General features: G+C 40.0%; 1 protein-coding gene across 2 annotated transcripts in view; it reads left to right on the top strand.

Annotated features, from left to right (window-relative positions):
* Window positions 1-22,486, top strand: part of dennd1b (DENN/MADD domain containing 1B) — a 106,107-nt gene that overhangs the window by 61,358 nt on the left and 22,263 nt on the right. For both annotated transcript variants that reach the window (XM_056377721.1, XM_056377722.1), the window contains 5 exons: window positions 994-1,094; window positions 3,407-3,452; window positions 5,161-5,262; window positions 14,075-14,200; window positions 18,237-18,338. In XM_056377721.1, the coding sequence (XP_056233696.1) occupies window positions 994-1,094; window positions 3,407-3,452; window positions 5,161-5,262; window positions 14,075-14,200; window positions 18,237-18,338 (477 nt within the window). The remainder of the gene's footprint in view (window positions 1-993; window positions 1,095-3,406; window positions 3,453-5,160; window positions 5,263-14,074; window positions 14,201-18,236; window positions 18,339-22,486) is intronic.

Below are 22,486 nucleotides of genomic sequence, written 5' to 3'. Positions count from 1 at the left end.
TAGTTGGGGTAATTTTGATTTTTATGGTTACTGTCAGCACTGTTTTGGGCTCCCTTTGTTGCTTTTGTGCAGGTCGCAGCACAATTCTTACTTTGACGTTGAATTGAAAAGCAGTTAATTATGAACACGGGGATGGTATTTGCGCTCATTTTTGTGTTCAAAAGATGCATGAATCTGTACTTTAAATAATTTTTTAATTCAGATTGGCATGTGCGATAGTAGTGATATTATTGCAGTGATGACACACCACAACAGAATCAGTGTAGAGGAAACATTGGTTTCGTGTGTGTGTGTGTGTGTGTGTGTAAAGAAGTTGCTGCCTTTCCTCATGTCAGTCTTTTCTATACTTTTCTTTTCACCTCTTCATCGATCTTCCTCTCCTCCGCTGTTTTTCTGTCACGAGGTTAAAGACAGGCTCCTGTCGACTGGTTGATCTCCAGCTCTCTCAGTCTCAGTTCTTCTCTTCCTTTCGACAATAGCTTGCAGGTCGTGTGTTCATCACTATCACAGCAGCAGTAGGCACGTCATTGTACCATGTGTTTCTGAGGGCTTTTGTCTATGAGCAGGGTTAAAGGCTCACAACATGTTTGTCAGTGATAAGTCAATGAAATCAAAGTACATCAACGCATCAGTAAAAGGCATCGCAACATGAACCAGCTTGATCAGACGTGTGCATTTTTTTAAATACAGGATTTTAGAGGGTATTGCTTGGATGGAAGTAGAGCTGTTGTTCTCTATAGACCTTGGCAGTGTAGAAACCTTGTTAAATAAGTTGAGAAATGCAATAGAAACAAGAAAAGAAAGAATAACAGTGTATTTAATGCAAATTTATTATATTCTTTTCTCAGTTTGCGGCCGTTCTTTCCGAGGGGCAGTTCTTAGGAGTGAAATCAATCAATCACAGAAGCACAGAAGGGTATTTTTGTCTTAGTTTTTGTGTTGTCGTGGAAAGTTATGTTGACTTTGTCGCCTTGTCTCTTTCTCTCTCTCTAGTTAACTGCATGTGTCCACGGTGCGGCTGCTTTGCTCTTCCCCATGTACTGGCAGCACATCTTCATCCCTGTACTGCCCCCGCATCTTCTGGACTATTGCTGGTAAGGCTGACCACCTCTGAAAGACACACACACACACACACACACACAGTCAGGATCATCATAATAAATGTTTACACCTCCCTGTTTCTCTTCTGCCACTTTCTCTCCTTCTTTCTCTCATTTTCCAGCCACTTTCCCACACACACATGCACACGCACGCACGCCTGACACATAGTGCACGTAAACACCTACCACGCCATGTGTGCTGGTCATGCACTGAACTCTACAGCTAAAACCTTGGTGTAAAATTGCAGATGCACATGTTCACACATTCTCCCACCAATTCTTGGAGTGGTTCTCACGATTCCTCTCATGGTGCGCCTTCTCCTGTGCGGCCCCTCAACATAATGAACAACCCAGATCACCTTGCTCCATATTTCATGCCAGTGCTAGCTCCACGCTCTCATCATCGGAGCCCTCTCAGGGGTTCATTACCACCCATCCAACGCAAATCTTACAAATCTGAATGGACTTGATTGAAACTGAATGGAGAGCAGAAGTAACAGCTCATCTACAAACCTACGTGCGTTCAGGTCAACTTCAGATCTGTACATGTTAAAAGAAAACGCAGAGTGGGGAAGTCAGCTTATGTAAAAGGAGCTGTTTTTTGTGGAATCAGTGCTGATAGCTTGTACAGTACAGGGCTTCACCATGAGGGACACATCAGCTTTGAGAAGCTATTCATCACTGACAGTAAAATGTGATTTTCAACACTCTGTGAAGACTCATCGTTATCTTATTTAATCACACGGGTGTTCTCCAAGCACTGATTAGATAACTAAATAATATTACATGCTGTGTCTGTGTGTGTGTGTGTGTGTGTGTGTGTGTGTGTGTGTGTGTGTGTGTGTGTGTGTGTGTGTACGATACATGTGACTGCGCATGTATCTCTGTGTAAATGTTCATGAAAGTCAGTAATGTATATTCATAAAACAGAGGACAGTGGCTACAGCGCCGAGCTACAGGCCTGCTGTTTGTTTTGCTGTTGCTTTAAGTTGATTACAAGCCTGTGGCTTCTGAATCATTCTGGCCAGCAATACACTGACCCAAAGCTATTCGATTATTGCTGCCTGTGTAAACCTCATCATAAAAAAGGTTTCTATTATTTGACTGTTTTTGTTGATTTTATTCATCATGGTAGATGGGAATCATACTGTATGATTCAACCTTTCCTTGCCACTAACTTTCAGTATGAAGATAAATATGACATAAAGTATAAATTACACAATAATAACCATGCAAAGTATATTTTTTTAGTATAAAAAGAAAACTTTTGACACTTCTACCCTTAAGCTTCTTCGACCATATTCCAAGTCTTTCCGTACTTCCTGCATCTACCATCTTTGTCAGAGGAAAACTCCATTAAATGTCTTGCAAAGACAGTTATTTTCACTGATAATATTATTTTTATCATTAGAAAGGTAGTACTAATAACAGTTGCAATATTATGCTATGTATTTTTTCTGTAATGTCTTTCCTGGTAAATTTATGCATACTGATGTGTGACAATTATAGATAATTTAATGGACAAACCACTTGGAAACACATTCGGTGACTGAAAATCTAAACTACTCATTAGCAGCAGAATGAAGGAGAAACTTGTTTGTTCTCTGTTTTGCCAGGTAACTTCAACTCTTTAAAAACCAGTAACACCAAATGTGTTGGTTTGTCCTGCTACACACACCAGTTAATTTAAAGTTGTTTTACCAATTTGAGAGGGATAAAATAATTTGGAATAGTCAGCGAATATGATTTGGTTAAAACAACATATGGATGATAATCAGTTTTGTTGCCTGTGTTATGCTTATGTTATGACATGTGCAGCCGAATTAAAATATACAGTTTTGATTGTTTTCAATACAGCCACCGCACATCTGTTGTGGTGCAATAGTTTTCATCTAATTTCCAGCGATGATAAAAAAAAAAAAAAAGATTTTACTTATAAAATAGTCTTAGTTTTTCTTGTTTTTAGGTCTTTTAGTATTTTATTTATTTATTTATCTTTATTTTTGTTTTTCAAATTAATAATTCAGTCTGTAACATGTTAATCACAGATGCCATCACAAGCGATATCACAGTCAGGTCATGTCGTGAATAGCTAAAGAATAATCAAATATCAGAACAGTAATTTAATACATTTCTGCAGACTAATCTGTTGATGAAAGACTATCCTCAACATCAAAGTTTTTATTTTTTCAGAAGCGTGTGTGAAATGTGCTGTTCTGGTGAAGCCTCCATAAATATTTCTTTACTGCATGTAACATCTGATATTGATATTGCTCACAGCTTTGTTTTCCTCTCTTCATCCACAGTGCCCCCATGCCATACTTTGTGGGAGTTCATCTTAGTCTGCTGGAGGTACGTTACTTAATCTGTGGGGATGCGTATGCATATGAATGTGCATGTATATAAATGTACATCATTCTATTCTATGTGTATAATTATACACGCTGTTGCAAATTGAAGTATATGTGTACAAACTCTGTACATCAACAGTTAAATGAGGATGTTTCCTAATTTTATTCAGATATATATATCATGAATTTCAGGGTCCTGGTCAAAGGATTTTCTTTAAAAAAAAAAAAAAACATTTAGGGAAGATGCTGTAAATGTATATAGTAATGCTGCACCTGCTATGGTAAAATGTGCTCTTAATTTTGGCGTGAAATATTTTAAATTTCTGTAAGGCAGTTCTTGGCACCTCCAACACATCGAATCAAAAAAACTGACAGAATGTTTTTTTCTCTTTATCTCCCTCTCTTGCTTGTGTGCATTCTTAACCAGAAGTACAAAAGACAGAGAGAGAAAGGCAGAAAAGCATCTGCAAACAAAGAGCTTTTCTACTTCATTGTTAAACCCTGTGTGTTGGCTGGGGGGTCACCAGCACTGCTGTCGTGTATGAATGCATGCTGCAAGCACGCGCATATTTGCACTCGTGTGTAAGTGTTAGTATGTAAGTGTTTGTCTGTGTGTGTGTGTGTTTGTCTGTGTGTGTGTGTGTGTGTGTGTGTGTGTGTGTGTGTGTGTAATTGTGCAAATGCATATGTTATAATGCACATGTGTGTGTGTGTGTGTGTGTGTGTGTGTGTGTGTGTGTGTGTGTGTGTGTGTGTGTGTGTGTGTGTGTGTGTGTGTGTGTGTGTGTGTGTGTGATATTTGTCTGACAGTTGCGGCAGTGGCAGTATTTATCACACTCTGCATCCGTGACAGACCCCCTTTCCACCACTACATAATTAGTCCAGATCAGCATGTGAGCCTCCACTGCACAGGCTGTCACAAAAGTGACAAACTAGAAATTCACACACTATGCTGTCTCCCCCCCACCCCCCGACACCTGCCTGCATCCTGCACCACACTGAAATAATTGTTGAATTTGTCGCCATCAGGATGCACACAGCACAGCACAGCATCACTGTGCTGTTGTTGATGTATGAGGTTTTGGTGCAGTGGAAAATGTTTGTGCAATCCAAATGTTTCCTCTCAGTGTCGTTCTTCATTTTGTGAGTCTGTGTGTTATAGTAAAGATGTTCTAATATTTCTTTTCCTACACACCATTTTTCATTTTTAATCGTAAAGGAGTGCAATGACAGTGTTTTTTTTTTGTTTTTTTTTTAAATGTGACCGCTTTGTTTTCTCCTTCCTGGTGCTTCAGGACGTCAATGACTTTGTCTGCTGGGAAACACATTTGGGGCAAACCAGGGATTTTAAAATGTTAACTTAATTTCATGATTTAATTGTTAACAAAATTACATTTTCTTTATTACTTCATGAACCAATATATGACAAACACACAGGAATCTCTCAGTATAATAAGTATTGTAAAAAAATAAATTAAAATAATGAATTGCTTTAAGGTACAACAAAAAAGCAAACATGTACAGTTTGAAAAAATTTGCGAGATTAGATTTTTATAATAATTTATTTGCAAAAACAGACACTTTAAAAAAAATTATATATGAACTTGTACATACATTTGACATGTTTTAATAATAATACAGGTGGAGATTTGTTCAGTATTGTGAGACAGTGTACTGTTGCTGATAACACTGCACATTTTCTCTTTTAGAGAGTGCGCAGTCGATCATTGGAGGATGTGGTCATTCTGAATGTGGATACCAACACCATGGAGAGTCCCTTTGATGACCTGCACAACCTGCCCAGTGACGTGGTGAGACACACACACACACACACACAGACACCTACCTTTCAGAGTCTCTCAACCTTTATTGTCTCATCACGTATCTTCTTTTTTCCACTTTCACTTCAAGTCTCACTTGCATAAATGCAAATTCTCTTGTCCTCCAATGTCTCTCATACTCAGATACTCACACTTGTGCCCATGTGCAAACACATACACACACACACACACACACACACACACACACGCTGAAAAAACACAGCATACGCATACACATGCAGAAACTTGTCAAAGTACAGCTCTGTCCCCTCCCCACATCATTAATGACTGCTGCACTGGCTCCTCATATTGTGGCTGTCTAAAGTAAACTCCCGTCGCGTCGTATGACGCTTGAAGGCGAACAGCATTCCCCGACCATCAGAGGCTTGTGGGAAAATGTGCAACTCCTTTCCCTTCATCTCCATCCATTCTAATCATTATTTCACAAAGTCTTGCATTTCTGCCTGCCCACTGGCACGTTTCTGAGAACGAGAGATAGGAGGAGGGAACGAGGCAGAGAAAAGAAAAGAAAAGGCAGAGATGGGTGATTTTCTAGGGGGAGAGAGTGGGAAGAAGGGGGCCAATTACCAGTGTGGGCCGTGAAGCCACCTGCCAGCGCATCATCTCTTTAATTAATGGAGCACTGACGCCGGTCAGTGCTACAGGAAGCATCACCACGGCATCAGGGTCACTTGCAGTTTTACACACACTTAAACACACACACACACACACACACACACACACACACATTCAGAACAACACACTTGCTTGTCTTCCCTGTCTTTGTCAAAGCAGGAATCTGTTTGTTTAGCTGTTTTTCTGGGTGTGTGTATTAAAGCTCCTCTGTGAGGCACTGAGGCCCCGCTGAGGCTGTGGACGCACTATTACCCACGCTGCTAACAGTATATACTCAGGTTCCACCGCCTACCGAACTCCTGCCCTAACGGCAGTATATAATTCAATCCACTGCCCAGCAGACTCCAGACCTTCTCACACTCCCACACTTTTCTGGTTCTCCTGATTTAGCACTGCTCAGCCTACTACAACTGCTAGTGTGTGTGAATGCCTACCTGCAATAGTGTGATATCTCCTATATTTTATATCATTTCCTGCTTACTTTTTTGCCTGTTTGCCTGCCTACCCATTCGCCTGCCTGGCTGCCTGGCTGCTTGAGTTTCATGACACCTGTCTGCGTTCTTGTCTCTCTCTGAGAGTACTTACCGCCAGCATGGACGCGTCTTGCACCCGCTGTTTGCTTCTCAGGCTTCTTTGCCTGTGTGCCTGTCTGGCTGCAGTACCATCTTCTCACTTCCTGTCTGCTTGCTTTTCTGCACCCAGGGACTTAAGTCCTAAATTAAACTGCAAACTGAGTTTGTCATAAAAAGGAGTCAGGGCTTTTGAAAAGCGACAGAAGCAGAGAGAAAAGCCTTTGTCTTTGCCGTGTGATAAATTAAGTGGCAGGCTCAGAGCCTTTTTGCTTTGATCCCCTACTCACCATTTTTCCTGACTAATGACAGAACATAGCCCGCATATCATGTCAAATTACACAACCTGAAACGGAAGCTTCACTGGCATTAATATATTTATTGTAACAAATTGTTGTTGTTTTTTTTTTGTTTTTTTTTCCTATTCATTTTTTTTTTCCTGTCTCCTCTGATCTTTTCACCAGGGCTAGTAGATTAATAAGGAAGCGAGCAGGTACTAATTGAGTGGAATTCCAGGTCTCTTGTTAGTTTGCTTGTTAGTGATGAGGACATGCCACATGGCATTTGATGTTTGTGTTTACACACGCGGAGATGTTTGAGGCATTGTGCAGTTTGTCAAACAGAGGCCTGAAATCTTGATTAATGCTGAGCGATTCTCTGCCTGAGCTGAACTGCTGCGTGTTGTTTCTGAGCTATTAAAACAACTATTAATTTCTCTCTAATTCTCACTGTAACACTGGCTACTTAACACTCAAGCTTTATTCAGTGTGAAACAGAAGCCCTGAGACTCATGAAGTAAAGATTATTCTCACTTTAAAAGCCCAGCATCACTTTGTATGAATATATAAAGTATGTAATGGTAAAACATAAAGGCCACAGGCAATTTTTTTTGCGTATTTCAAGTCTAACTAAGAGAGAAAACAAAGCACTCTGATGTTGATTTAAGCAAACCTTAAGAGTTCCGTCTAATTATGGCAACGCAGGCTGTGAGCACATGTGGACTCTATTACGTTGCCCGGCTGACCAGTGGCCGTGCTTTTAGCAGGTTCAGAGTTCACAGTTGTCCTGAATTAGCCGCCCTCTTTCAGACAGGACCCCTACACCGGCTCCACTAGTGCCCGCCCCTTAATGGTCTTTTCCCACAATTTCACACATAATATTTTAGATTTATTGACTATTACAAATGCTACCATGCCAGTAGCGGTTCCGTTTAGCAAAAAAAGGAAAGATCTGAATAAGAGAGTAATTGGTAACGGGTCAAAAAAGGATGCAACAATCTTTTGAGAATAACTTCTGTAATTTTTTTTTAATTGGAACGTCACATTAGAACCAGAGGTCCAGCATTAATTGTGCTTTTGGTCTGGATTTGTCTATTTTTTTGTTCCCCCCTTTATAATTTTTTAGTTGTAACATGCATCATATCTATTGAATGTCAGTCTAAACATTTTCTATTTTAACGAATATATTTTTTGTATCTTTGTATGAAAAAATAATGGAGATCAAGGAATTCTGTTGCTCCTTTATTTGAGCTCATTTTAAATAAACATTGTGATATTATTAGAGAAATAGATCCTTTTTTTTATTTTATGTAGTGCATTTTTAGCAGGATTTTGTATATTTTAAGACTGCTTAAGTTTGAACTGAAAGTTTCAATAGTTTTTACCCATTAATTAATCATAATAATCTCAGAGAGACTCCGCTTGTGTCAGTAAAATCAATGTGTTGACAAGCACACTGAAAAGAAATAGTCAATAAAAAAAACGGTAGTTTTTCCCTGGAAGATCAAGGTACTTTTGTTTCTTTTTCTGAGATCCACAGTTCCTCTTCCGCACAGAGATTGTGCTGATAAAGTTATAATTGGCTTTTGGTTGGTGGAGCTGTTTACCGCGCTAGTCATTAAAAGTATCCAAGAATAGCAAATTAGGAGTCTGTTAATTCTGAAAACAAACAGTGTGTGACTGAATCAGATTTGTATTTGATCCCGGCAATTGATCTCAAACCAATGACGGAAGAATTTTTTTCATGTATTATTCTTTCTGTGCCACATATTCAAGGTGAGGTGCTACAATGCAGCTTACATCTTTATTTTCAGATGCTCTCTTTCAGATCACAGCCTAATTCCTTCTATTCTCCTCCTCTCTGCCACTCGCTACTTTGCTGACACCGTGTACCCATACATTCCAAGCCTTCATACATTTGATCATTTGTATTCCCAATCAAGGGGGGAATTTACAGCGTACACTCCTACTTCCTGTATTTCAAGCCTGCATTTGGAGGTTTACAAATGAATGAGGGGGTTGAGGTTGTGTCTGTGCGCCTCTCCTGAGATCACCTGGCACACTTAATCAAACATCGCGGCTTTAATTTGGTGTTCAGTTTCCGACGCTCCCAGAAAACAACATCTACATCATCATCTACAACAGAGTACAGCCGACAGCAGCAACACTCACGCGCAGCCGAACAGACACACACAGAAACACCTACACACTGTCGGCCAGGAATGTACATCAATGACACTCAGATCTAGTACAGAAGTAAACTTTTGCTACTCACAAATTTTTGGTTTGTCCACCAGATTCCCCCATGTTTAGTTTCGATGCAGCCAAGTGTGTTTCATTTCACTGGTGTCTTCCCAGTATAGCGGAGCCACCTACAGTAAAGCCCCTCACATGCTGTACTAACTACATGGTAGCTGAGTGCTGGGAATGTTGTTGCTCCACCTCAGTTACATACTGTACTTTACCAGAAACAGTCTCGGTGCTACAGCGGATAATAACATGCTCCAAGCAAAGTATCTGATTTTGCTGTTGTTGTTGAGTCTGTACTTTTACCAACTGCAAATGTTGAGATCTGCTCTTTTGAAACATTATTTGACAGGTTACGATTGTTTTAAATGGCGCTGAACTGTGCATACACTCTCTCCGCAGCGTTAGCAGCTCTTCATTTACTCATGTGGAGTTTAAAAGCTGCACTTCATTTTCACATAGTCGTTCTGCCGGCGGTTCACTCCAGATTAGAAGTCAAAAAGGGAGAGCAGCATCACCCACTGCGTTAGTTATTGAAGTGAGAGATGACATTTAGCTGTAGTTAATTATGTATGCAAAACTCAGCCGCTCAGCTGCTATAAGAGGTCAGCTTGACAAAGTAACCTCACACCGGGGAGAATCTCATGGCAATGAGAAAGACCTATTAAAACACACACACATAGACTCTTTCTCCCCTTTGCTTTCTCACTCTTTTTCATTTCGCCTGGCTAATTTATTGTATTGCATGTGCTTAACAGCAGATCAACATACTGGATAACTAAGAATATGTATCACTATAAGCTTTAATAGTATATCTATTCTAGTCTTTCTCTGTTTTTACGTATTTCATCCCATCATTTTTTTTATTCAATATTCGCTGGAGTTATTTTTAAAATCTGACCTCAGGCTTTTAGTTGGCTATATTATGTGGTTGCTTATAAGAGACTGTAGTTGACTCCACCCCATCAACTTAAGTAATATCCTGATAATTGTGCAGTTTTATTGTATGACCCAAAAAAAGGAGTTCATTTAAAAACAAATCATAAAATATCCCATTTTTATTTTAAATGGAATGAATGAATGAATTTTCTAGATTCCAAATTACATGCTCATTGTGTAGATGTAGATACTGTATGTGCATGTGTGAGAATATACGCCGGCTCTGTGTGTGTCTTTGTTCAGATTTGTATGTGTGTTTGTGTGTACGTCTGTGTGTGTGTGTGTGTGTGTACAGTTCAGACTGCAGCACATCAAAAGAAAGTGGGAGATTTTCATAACTATTTTTTTCTTTGTAGTTCTTTAATTGCGTCCCCATGGCTTTCTTTCCCTGGACAGAATCTTAAACAAAACATTCTTTTTTTGTGAGAAGAAAATCCAACTTTTTATTTATTTATTTATTTTTTTTTTAAACAACAGACAAGTGTCAGGGTTGTTATTTGGGAGGGTTTTTTATGCTCTAGTGAAAATTTAGTGGAAAAATCTAAATATATACTCATAGTTTGTGTGTAACTTTTTTCTTTCACTTACTGATTTTTATCACTTTTTAAATTATTTACTTAATAGTAAATATAATATTGTCAGCCCAGCTCGTACATTTTGGCATGTTTTGTTTTCTGTGTTTTGTTGTTAACTAATAGTGATCAGGCTTCATATGTTGTGTGGCCTGTCTGTTTATACCATCACTTTGTATTGAAATATTGCTTGCTCATGCAGTGATAAAACTAAGACCATTTTGTCAGGTTGGGTTTGGTATAAATGGTCTATATAGTGTGTACAGTACCTGTGTATTCTGCAAATGAGTATGATATGAGTTGGGATCCCTGATAGATGTCTGAGTATGTACCAATGCACCGAGGAGACTGTGTGCACAGACACTCGCACATTCACACAGATGCCTGGTGTCACCTACAGTGGTATCATCCCTTACAGTCAGGCAGGGATCATCATTGCACCTGCTAATTACCATCTCCAGCTGGAGAGTTAAATGGAGATCTGTTCTATGTCTGACCTTTGACCTCATGCTCTTTATGTGACGCACTTCAAAACCTGTTTGGGGCTAGCTGGGCTGGGCCTTAATGAGGCCCCATGTCTGCCCTCTGTGGGCTGTGCGCCTTGGATGCCCTGCTTTCATCCCCGACCATCTTCCCTTGATGTAAATTGAAAAGATCACAGCTATGGGGAGAAGACCTGTACTGGAAAGGCCTCTCTGCATAGATTATGAATATCATAACTCAACAGTTTTTTTTTTTTCTCCCTCTCCCCCAACCACCCACTCCTCTCTCTCCTCCTGCCACCCCTTCTCTGTACAATGCTATAGTTCTAATTGGACCCAATGGGGGACTTTCTCTCTTTGATCTCATCACCGCCAGTGTGACTTTACACTAAAAAATGTCACTGCCAAATAGGGTTATCACCTGTAGAGCTTGGCCTTCCTCTGATGCCTGTACGCATCTCGTTAGCTTCACTCAAACTGTACAAGTTAATTAGTTTGACAGAGCTATTACCGTGGAGGCATACCTGATGATTGTGGTGTAGGCGCCATATTCAAAATCCAATTACTAAACATACATTTATTTTTTTTTGTCGGATATGTGAAGGAGGAGAGTGTGCTTCATTTTTCTATTAGTAAAATGCTTTTCTGGTATTTGTCATGCACTGCTACTATATTTGTTATATGTGACAAATTAATTAATCACCAAATGTGACTAAAGAAGAATATTTTTCATCATGCTTAATTTTACTCGTGAGCACATGTGAAACTTCGAACTTATCGCTTTATCACCCATTTTTCTCAAACACTGGGAAGCAAAACACAAGTGATTGTGTCCCCACCTCATTAAAAAGTGTTTGCCACTGCAGAGCTCTCACCCGTTCAAAGCTGCTGTACAGAACTCTGTGTGCAGAGTAAACTCTGCTATCCTGTCTTCTCTGACAGTCTTTGGGGTATGCCTCCCCCTCTTAGACTGACATTGTGTTCGCTTTGATTCTCCCCCCGAAAAAGACAGTTTAATGATTTACAAGGATGAAAAAAATCAGTGAAAATGCACATAAACATGAAATATTAATTCCAGAAAGGGCTTTACATAAACATAAAAGCATTTAGCACAATGAGTGAATATGGAGATGACACTTGTTAATTTAACCGTGATAAACTTTCTATTTGATGCCTGGGAGCATTTGCAATGGCAGCACGGGGACGTTGTGGAGAGTGAGAAAGCCCAGGGGAGAGGAATCGACGCTGTTCATTTTGTCTTTGTCCCAGTTTAAGACTGCCACTCTCTCTGTCTCACTTTCTTTCTTTCTCTCTCAGCCTCTCTGTTTCACTCTGCCTGTCCTCTGTATGAGCTGTGCTAACACTTTGCTTCTCCTCCCTGAAGTTTTCCAGATAGGCTAATTGCAGTCGCCAGACCGTGATATCCTTCTAACACTGCAGCTTCACAGCATGACATATTTGGCCACCTCTGATTGAAATAGACCTGATCAAAATGCTATCACATTACAGAGTAACTGGAGCCATTTAGTGACAACCTCTATTTTTTTTTTTTTTTTTTCCTGCTTTCATCTCTTCTTCATTGTCTTCCTGCCTACAAATACTGCTACTCCCAATGACAGGATTAAAACTAATGATATTGATGAATGTGATAAAATGTTCTATGTTGCTTTACAGAGGTGGACGAACTCGTCAGGAATAACACTTGAATATTTGACACGGACACTGATCACAGAGCCACAAGAGCACACAACACTAAATGTTACACTGTATTAGGAGGTGACTGAATGGACTGGTGAAATATGCAGTGCAGTGTGAAATCTAATAGGCAGACTGCTAACCAAAAACATTATTTTACTCCGGTTCCTGGTTGTTTCACACGCACTTTATCTCCTCTGCAGTCAGTTTTCTCTCCCAATATTCAGGCAACAGAGAGGTGAAGTAGATGCCTGGAAAATTTTGGTTAATGTGCTCTGTTGTCGTACCCATGAGCTAGACAACGAATCCTTACCAGCTGTAGGCACTGTTCTGTAAGCAACATTCGTCTGAGCTCTATGTAGAAAGCATTGGTTTTAGCATATTTATATGTTGGTATACAGTATAGGATGTACAGCAAAACAAAAGTTATTCAGGGAGGAATACAATTAATGTGATTTTCACTAATTGAGGTTGAAGGTTATACTCATAGGTTTTCTTTTAAAATCATGATTCAAGCCTGTGCAACTGCTAACAGCCCACACCAAACTACATTACAGTAATTTAGACCTCCTTTGCAACCCAATCATGCTTTTGTGCAAAGCTGGCACAGCCCACACAGAGTGGCAGTCCCTCGCTATCTCTGCCTCCTCCTCGCTCTGCCACAACACAGTCAGACTACTGCTGAGCAGGTGAGGAGAGCCTCTTGACAACTTCCTTCCCAGACTCCCCAGGGCCCGGTGGCCAGGGTGAATCTTTTGTCATCCTAAAACAAGCTCGGGCCTGCTGCTTCTCCACTCACGCCTGGAGTCCTGGAGACAGAGCCGGGAGAGAGGAAAATAATTAAAGACGTTTTATGTCAAGAGTCCCTTTCTAGAGAGAGTCCAGGAGAGCCAACTCGGGAGGGGAAAACAAGAGGACTGGAAAGAAAGCAGAGGGGAGTAAGAGACGGAGGGAGAAGTGCAAAAGCAAGAAGGTGCTGGGTAGGAAAGCGGGTAGGAAAGCGCGGGTGGCAGCATGGAGAGAGGGTGAAAGAGAAAGAGTGAGGATGCGAGTTTCCATTTCCTCTCTGCTGTCCCCTCCCTCTCGACGCCCCCCCCCCCCCCCCCTGCTCAATTAGCAAAGCAGCAGGTGCTCCCAGCAGCACAACAGATAAGCTTGGGGGAAAGGCTGAAGCTTTTCCCCTTCTTTTCTTTCCTTTTTTGAGATGACCTGCAAATGTGATACTTCACACCCAGAATGGGCTAGCTGTTTCCTCCACCAATTTCAGAGGTGATAATTTAACTTTTACCCCTCCATCTCTCTCTCTTTCTCCGCCCCTCCCTCCCTCCCTCCATCTATCTGTCTCTCTTTTTCTCTCCTATGCTCTTTCTTTATGTTTTCACCAGGTGTCCTCTCTGAAGAGCAAGCTGAAGAAGCAGTCAACAGCAACAGGAAGTGGTGTGGCAAGGGCCTTCCTGAGAGCGCAGGCCGCTCTGTTTGGATCCTACCGAGATGCCCTCAGATATAAACCCGTAAGGATCCAGTGTCATTAATCACTACAGTGATCATGAGTTATAGCATCACTACTTGTCATATAACAGCCCATATATACGAAAATGAATTTTGGACTACACTCTTGTTTCCCATCAAACCCAGAGTGAGGCACGGTGTTTAAGCTTACCTTGTTAAAAGGGGCGAATAATTTATCTCTGGATAATCAACAGGCAACAGACAAATAGAAATCCCAAACTGTTTTAACTACCACATTTCAACAATGCTCATACACTTATGGATGCATTTGAATATCAAGACAACCTGTACTGAGTATAAAGGCCACAGGCTGTTTTTATTTCCAAAAGTATTCGCAGACATCAAATTTCACTGGCATCTGGTTAGACTGGGGCAGTTTTGACTGAAGGTAAAAGGTGTGTTTTCAGTCAGAGCGCAGAGCTAAGGTGGGCCTGTCTGAGGCAGTGAAATGTCAGTGGAACTGAAAAGAGTAAGGACGTTCCCTTTGAAGATCCCTTTTAGCCACCTTTGGTGTTTTACTCTCCTTTACTAAGCCCCCCTAACATTTCTTTTCTATATCTTTTCTGCTTATCAAGTCTGAGTCAGAGCAAAGCAAACTACAGCATGTCCTGTTTGTCAAATAGCGAGCCCTTTGTTCCTTTGGCTTTGAGATTAATTGGACTTTGTGGACTACCGGAGTCAAGATGCTACATTATTGATGCTGTCTCTCTTTTTTCTGTATACAGACAGTATACGAACAAACTGCCTCCCCTCTGACACAAGCACTGAGACTCACTGTGTGTGTGTGTGTGTGTGTGTAGTTTCGTGTGTGAACACAACATGCAGCAAAATTCTCAGTTCAGTCACGCTCACACCGTGTTTTCGTTTAGATGGGATCTGTGTAAAAGCCTTAGAGTTTACATACATGCATACACATAAACATGCACAAACTGCACATCTGCGTTCATGAAGATACTGATGATTCTCCCTGTGTTCTGATATTTGTGGAATATCACTCTGCTAGTTATTGTTCTGAGCTGAGCCGAGCGCTGTGGTTCACAGGCCCATATGCCTCGACAGAAGGAGGGGTGTGGATGCTTAGTAGAAGTCTTGCTGAGTTGTAAATGAAACAATACTGGAAAATGATACTGCGTTGAAATGCAATCAGCTGATTAGAAACAGAATTTCTTAGGTCATCAATTTCAGCTCACGTCGATGCTCCCCCAGATACTTCTCACCAGCCTAGAAAGGCACACGTGTCTGGCAAAAGAACCCGAAATAGCGATTCAAATTAACTTTCACCACCATTGACGAAGCCAAGTCGGGTAGGTGGGTGTGTATATTCCATGGTTGTGCGCTCGGTACCTATTTAAGGAAGAATTAGCAGAAGTTCTACTCAAGTAGGGATGTAACCAGTTCATCGTGCAACCAGGTGTGAAATCCTGGGCGTGGGGGTGCTCGGGGAGCTCAGTCAGGTTGGGCTTTAAAAGTAGAATAGACAATTTTAGACACAAATCTTTCAAATTGCATTATTCTCATGTATAGCAGATGAATATATCTATATAACAATCCTGCAGTAAATCTCACTTCAAGGTTGTTCAGTTTTTGCTGAACTTATTTTAAAGAGGTGTTACTAGGTGCGTTTCCATTAACCTGCTTAATTTGCAATTTGAAATTGTCGCAAAAAAATGTATACGCTTGTATGAGGTGTTCGACAAAGCAATATTTAGCAAAATTTAAATGGGAACACTTTTTTTGCATTCAAGTCGTGGCAGGAGGAGGAAACCCAGCTTTATTTGCGTAACATAACTCAGTAGAAAAACAGTGTTGTGTCAACTTTTCTAAAAAGAAATCACCTCTATTTTGCGCAAAACTGCGATGGAAACCCAGTTTCTTTCATACAGCAACCAACTGTTCTTTTAACACATATGTCCAAACACCCAACGAAAAAACAATCAAATAAAACGACAGATTCAGTCCAACATGTAACATGGGTTTACAGAAACACCAAATATAATTTGAATAAATTAAAACAAACTGTAAACAGCATAAAATCAGAATGACACAGGATTAAAAAAAAAATATATATATATATATTTGGAATTTCAATCTTCAATTTTCTATTTTCTTGGTCCTTCAAATGCAATACCAATTAATAATTATATTCTGTGTAATTATTGAATCCATCTGGAACAATAACTTTACATTCATTTCCATAATCTTTCATCATGATCTCATTAACAGCTGTCAGATATCACTCACTTGTTGATCTAATGAAAACAGCTACACATTTGCCAGAATTTACAGCATATGAATTTAAATCAAAATGACTATAGCACATAGATTTAGCAGCGTCCACATCCCTGTGTGTCTTAAACTCAATTCATTGATTTCCACTTACTGCTTATGTTCCTCCCATATCAGAACATTCATCCTCGGAGAACTTCCACTTAGTCTGGGGGTTCAGCATATCTACTATGAGATAGGTGTCTTGCTTACATGCATGGAGAATGGCCCAGTGTGTGTCGTGCATAAATAATGTCATTAAAATCAAGTCTGGAGTTTAAAAAAAAAACAAAAAACAAACACATTTTTAGTGCTGGATATATGTGCCATTTATGTTCAGCACTGGGATTGCCAGAGCAGCAGTGCCGATGACAGCGGCCTTGTGGGAAGTTAAGAAGTAATTCTTGTTTATCACTCAGCATTTACTGTAAAATGACTCGTCCTCAAGCAAGGCACTAAATCCTTTCACGATTCAGTAAACTGTGGTAAAACATTGCAAGTACCAGGTGTGAGTGAGAATGACTGTCCCTTCAAATGCATTTACAGTACCAGCCCCATGCTAGTGCTCTAAATAGTTTTAAGTTTACTTCATTGGTTAAATACAGTTACAAGACAGTGGCCTTGGTAACCCTGTTTAAAAATATAAAATGAATGTTGATGTTTAGCAGCACTAGCGGTTGGCATTTGGTGCAGGCCTGATTGAACCACAGGATTTTGTAGGATACTGGGTATGTGTACACAGACCCAGTCTAAAAGTTGACTTGGAGAGTTTTTTAGTAGCAGATAGTTGTTATTCTCAGAATGCTATTCAGTTTTGTTCGCTGCAGTATGGTCCGAGGCTGTAGTAGCCAGATGGAGACTGCAAAACTGATTAAACTACAACTGAAGCTGCTTTCAACTCAGCTTTTACACAAGAACACGCCTTAAAAACTTTTCGTGATGTAAGTGGAGCAGTATCGCTGTGATGTAATTTGGGCCACTGGTATCATCCCTGAAAATGGGGTTAGTCTCCGTGGTTGTTAAGTTGTTTTTATGTGCCACAATGTGCTCGTAGCCTGGAACAGACAAAGCACATTGTTTTACAGCAGAAGAATTTAGAGCATCATTGAAATATGTGAGAATTATGTTAATTATGAGAAAACATGAATTGGAAATGACCGTGGGGCTGCGTATGATTGGCCTGCAGTGGTTCTGTTGTCATCCTCCGTGTCTATAGCTCACAGGCCGACAGACATGATGTAAGAAATAGTAATAATGTGATAATGTGTTAGTGTAGAGTACTGGGGAGTTTACTGGGACACTGTCTTCTGGTCCGGGGGAGATCGTGTGCGCTCTGCCAGGGGAACTGTTTTATAAGGGACTCTTTTCTGTTTTTTTTTTTTTTTTTCTTTAACTAATACTCTTCCTCCGCCTTCTCCTTCCTTCCTCTTTCCTTCCTGTCTCTCTTTTAGACTCACTTTCTGTTTCAGGCCCACTTATGAAGAAATCAGTTGAAATAGTTCTTTGTTAGAGAAGACTTTTTACAGTGCATAGTGAAAAAAGACATTATGTGATTGTCATAGTGCTATGAATTATATTATGAACCACATTTTTTTAGTTTAGACCCCCTGCCTTTCAAGACACCAAACACATCTGCCTTCCTTCCTGTGGCTCATTTCTGAACTAAGTAAACATGGTGAAAAACAGATTGGTACAAAGAAAAGTGAGCCAAAATTAATTAGAAATAATTGTTTATTTTAATTTTTGCCAATAATGTCTCCATGGACTCTTCAGGGGGAGCCAATCACATTCTGTGAGGAGAGCTTTGTGAACCATCGCTCCAGCACCATGAGGAGCTTCCTATCCATGGCTGTCAACCTGCAGCTCTTCAAACAGGTACAAACATCTGCCTGTGTGTGTAAGTGTGTATCGACTACTCATTTTGCGCACTGTAACTGGTAAAATTGATCTGACCATTAAAAATGTGAAAAATTCTAGGCATATATTTGTCTTAATGTGTACAAATGGGACCCTTACTCATTTATTCATCATAATTATATCCTATAAACATCTGCTGTCACTTACATGGGTACATTGACATTGATGCACAGCTCTGTCCTGTAAGCTATTGGCAAGCACAAATAAGAAAAGATGACAGAGTGCTTATGGCAGGTTACTCTGTTCTTTGCCATCAATGTCAGTTTATTTTCAAGCTGCTTATTTTTGGGCAGATTTTTATTTAGAAGGGTGAAAGTCTTCATTTTTATAGATAAAAAAGTATCTCTCAGCACCACTTGTGCTCAGCAAACTGTCAAGTGGGTAAAGTTAGTATTTAATATCTTGACAGTTTAGTTGTTCAGAGTGAGGAGAAATGGAGAAGAGAGAGGCCTGGGATTATATACGGTTATTGACCCCTAGAAACTGTTTACTGTGGTTATCTCTCAACACTCATCTTAATGTCTCTCTGTTTGCTCAATTTAACCAAATGTACAAACAAATCCATGATAAGTCAGGCCTGTTAAAAGTGATTTTACTGTACAAAAATCACATCACGATTGCATTCTGTCATCAACATGTACATACAAGCCTGTGGCTAGAATTCTAACTTGTTCCTCAGATAACTGAATATCTCCACTGTGGTTGTGTGTTTAGTTATGTGCAGTATATGTAGAGTGTGTGTGTGTGTGTGTGTGTGTGTGTGTGTGTGTGTGTGTGTGTGTGTGTGTGTGTGTGTGTGTGTGTGTGTGTGTGTGTGTGTGTGTGTGTGTGTGTGTGTGTGTGTGTGTGTGTGTGTGTGTGTGTGTGTGTGTGTGTGTGTGTGTGTGTGTGTGTGTGTGTGTGTGTGTGAGCAGGTATCCTTTATTCATGTGTGGTTACATGAGTTTCCCTTAAAATCACTCATGTATACTTAATATGTTTTTCCCCCAAATCCCTTCAGCAATACTAAACTTAGCCGAGCCAGAGCCGAGTGAAGAGACACCTCTGGCACTGAAGAAAATTTCCTCTCACCCCTTGAATTTTTCTTTGTGCTCTCTGACCCGTGATAGTAGTGTGATTTACCCCCGAGAGTTACTGCACAGCGGCCCTCAATCAGCCTTTTGTTTCTCTGGACACTCTGCCCCGTCTATAATTTTCCCAGGCAGAGCAGATAGCGAGCATCAGTTCAAAGCATCCTCCCGGCTGGCTCCTGCCTCGGCAGTAGCATTGGGAAATGGGTTCTTATCTCCTCCTCCTCCTCTCCAGCACGGGGGATGGGGTGAGCTTATCTCCTCCACTCCTCTTTTGACTAAAGTGAGGGAGGCCAGCAGTCCGCCCGAGCTCTGCTCTGGCCATGACCCATATCCATTCACAAACACACAAACAATACTCAGCTTGCCTGGCCACACACATGCACATATATGTCTTTTATAAAAAATAAGTACATGCTCTGGGACTAGAGATGTTTGGATTTTTCCCAGTACCTCTGCTCCTTGTTTTGCTATTGATTATTTTTATACCAACTTTTATTCTATTTTAAGCCTTTTGTCCTATTGTCTTAACAATCAGTAAATTGCACAATGTTTACAGGCCTGTACATAGAACTGCTATCTTACTAATATTCCCCCAAATAAAAAAAAAAACAAAAATAGCATTTTGGCCACATAAAGTAACTAATAAACTTATGTGTCATATATTTAAATAAAATACTAAAATCCAGAAATTTTGCATTGTAAATATTACAGTAGGAGCAGGAATTAACCTGTTTTACCTTTTAAAACTTTTAACTTTTTGAAACTAGTTATTTTACTTGCTTGTTTGTATGTTTTCCTTATTCTCCAGCTAAAGTGAACGACTTGTGCCTTATGTCCCAATGGGATTGTTAAGAGAAGGGAAGCTCAGGGCGTCATGTTTGTCATTTAGGAGCTTGGGTTGTGTAAACAAACAGGTTGGGTTGTGCTTGTTATCAAGCAGCCAATCATCAGTACTAGACAAATAAAAAATATTTAATGATATATAGAATTTATTCAGTTACACATGATGGACAAGGCGTAGGATTTTTCAAAGTAGTTTACTGTAGCAATACCAGATCAAACCTGAGCCAAATTCAACCCATATTATTTGGATTGGTAGACCACAAAATACATTACACTCATACAGAAGCATGCACGTGTCATGTCGAGGTGTTACATGAGTTTGAGGTGTTACCATCCCAGCAGGAAATTGCTTTTCTACAGATATTTTATTTAGTGGTTTTGTTTTCATTCCTTGTAAATCAGCTCTTTTGCTTCATGATCAGCCACAAATAATTCCAGTTTTATATGAGCTGTTGTTGAAAATTTAGCAAACATTATTAATACTTTGGACCTTCAATGGCCCAGTGGGCATAAGAGACCATTGTGCTTTCACATGACATTCAAGGCCAGTCATAACTTTTCATATCCTTACCCTTACCTCACATACCCTTGAAAGTTATTATTATAACAAACTACTTACTGTAAGTGATTTGCATAAACCAAGTTGCTAAATTACAGAAATGTAAATGGACCTTAAATTAATCATATACTTAATATTTGCATTTTTTCTAATCCCCACAGATCTAATCAGATTATCTTGTGTCACTATGAAATTTAGACACTAAGCCAACCCTGAAATTAATATATCCATACACACTTGTGTCACAGTTTCTCCTTCTAACACATTTTTGTTCCCAGACTTTTTCCTCTCTTTTCACTCAACCAGCCCATCTCTGTTCTGAACAAAACAAGTGGGAGAGATCAGCCACAAGAATGCGGAGGAAAACCTGTTGACATTAACCTGCTTCCTATCAACCATCCTCAGCTCCTACACACTTACAAACTGACAAGGGCATGCACACACACACACACACACACACACACACACACACACACACACACACACACACACACACACACACTGTTCCTCTTACTGACAAAACTAAGCTATACAGTCTTTTATTGAGTCTTCAGGGGGGCCTGATAATGTCTTTGTAAACAATATGTGTCCCATCAATCAATAATCATCCGTCGTTCTCTGTGTATATGAATATCATTGTGGAGCCATTCTCGGAAAGAAGGAAAGGTGCGAAACGAAATAATTAGATTTAAAAATCGAATCATGGGTTGGCTCCTTCCGCTCAACTGAGTCCACAAGTCTCCATATTACAACAATAAGAGTAATAGATAAAGATGTAACACCACAAACAGCTGTCACACACTGGGCCAAATAAAGCTCTTACTGCACAGAATTCTTTATAGAAAGTTGCATTTTCTCTCACAAAACATTCAGATAGTCGGTTCTTGAAGAAATCACTAGCTTATTTGGAGCTAATTGTATTTTATGAATATTGGTGGGGATTTAGAGAATCATCTTTTTTATGCTTGATTGACATGTATCTCAGCATGTCGAGCACCATTAGTGGTTGTCACTTGCTCCCTAGTCCTCCTTCCATTTGGCCAAAGCTGGATGTCCTCGCACTAGTCACTAGCAAAAGTGGTGGTGAGCTGTAAACCCAGATCCAACCTTCAAAACTCTCCCTCAGAAACCTATGAGTCATTTGACTTCTGCTATATCCCTCAGCATCTACAGTTTATGGGCTAAAATTCCACAAATAAGACCAAGGTTGCAAAAATAATTTCCATTTCCTGAAGGCTCTCTCTGTTTATCTCTCTAAATTAACCCCTGTAGTGTCCTTATCCCAAGTTCAGGCTCCACAACTCCCTAGTTTAAATAAACCTAGACCACTGTGACCGACCCGAGAGTGAGTCAGTATTCTGGTAGCCAGATGGGATAACTCTCCCTCTCTGCTGTTTGCAACTACAGCAGCAACAGGAAACAAGATGACATGTAGACATGAAGAGATGGAGCAGGATTTGCCTCCAAGTGTGAAGCTTGGTACGCCTGAATCTGCACGGCATGCCTTGGTTTGACTTTATTTACACATGTAGCTTGGCCTGAGCTTGTTTTTGGTAAAATAAAATAAAAAAAATTAGAAAATTAAAGCAAAAGCATTTTAACTTCATGGAGCAACTTTGTTCTTCATATCA

This window comes from Seriola aureovittata, chromosome 6, assembly GCF_021018895.1.
Source record: "Seriola aureovittata isolate HTS-2021-v1 ecotype China chromosome 6, ASM2101889v1, whole genome shotgun sequence".
In the NCBI taxonomy this organism is placed as follows: Eukaryota; Metazoa; Chordata; class Actinopteri; order Carangiformes; family Carangidae; genus Seriola; species Seriola aureovittata.
Note: the sequence above shows the minus strand (reverse complement) of the source record. Positions and strands in the feature narration are given on the sequence as shown.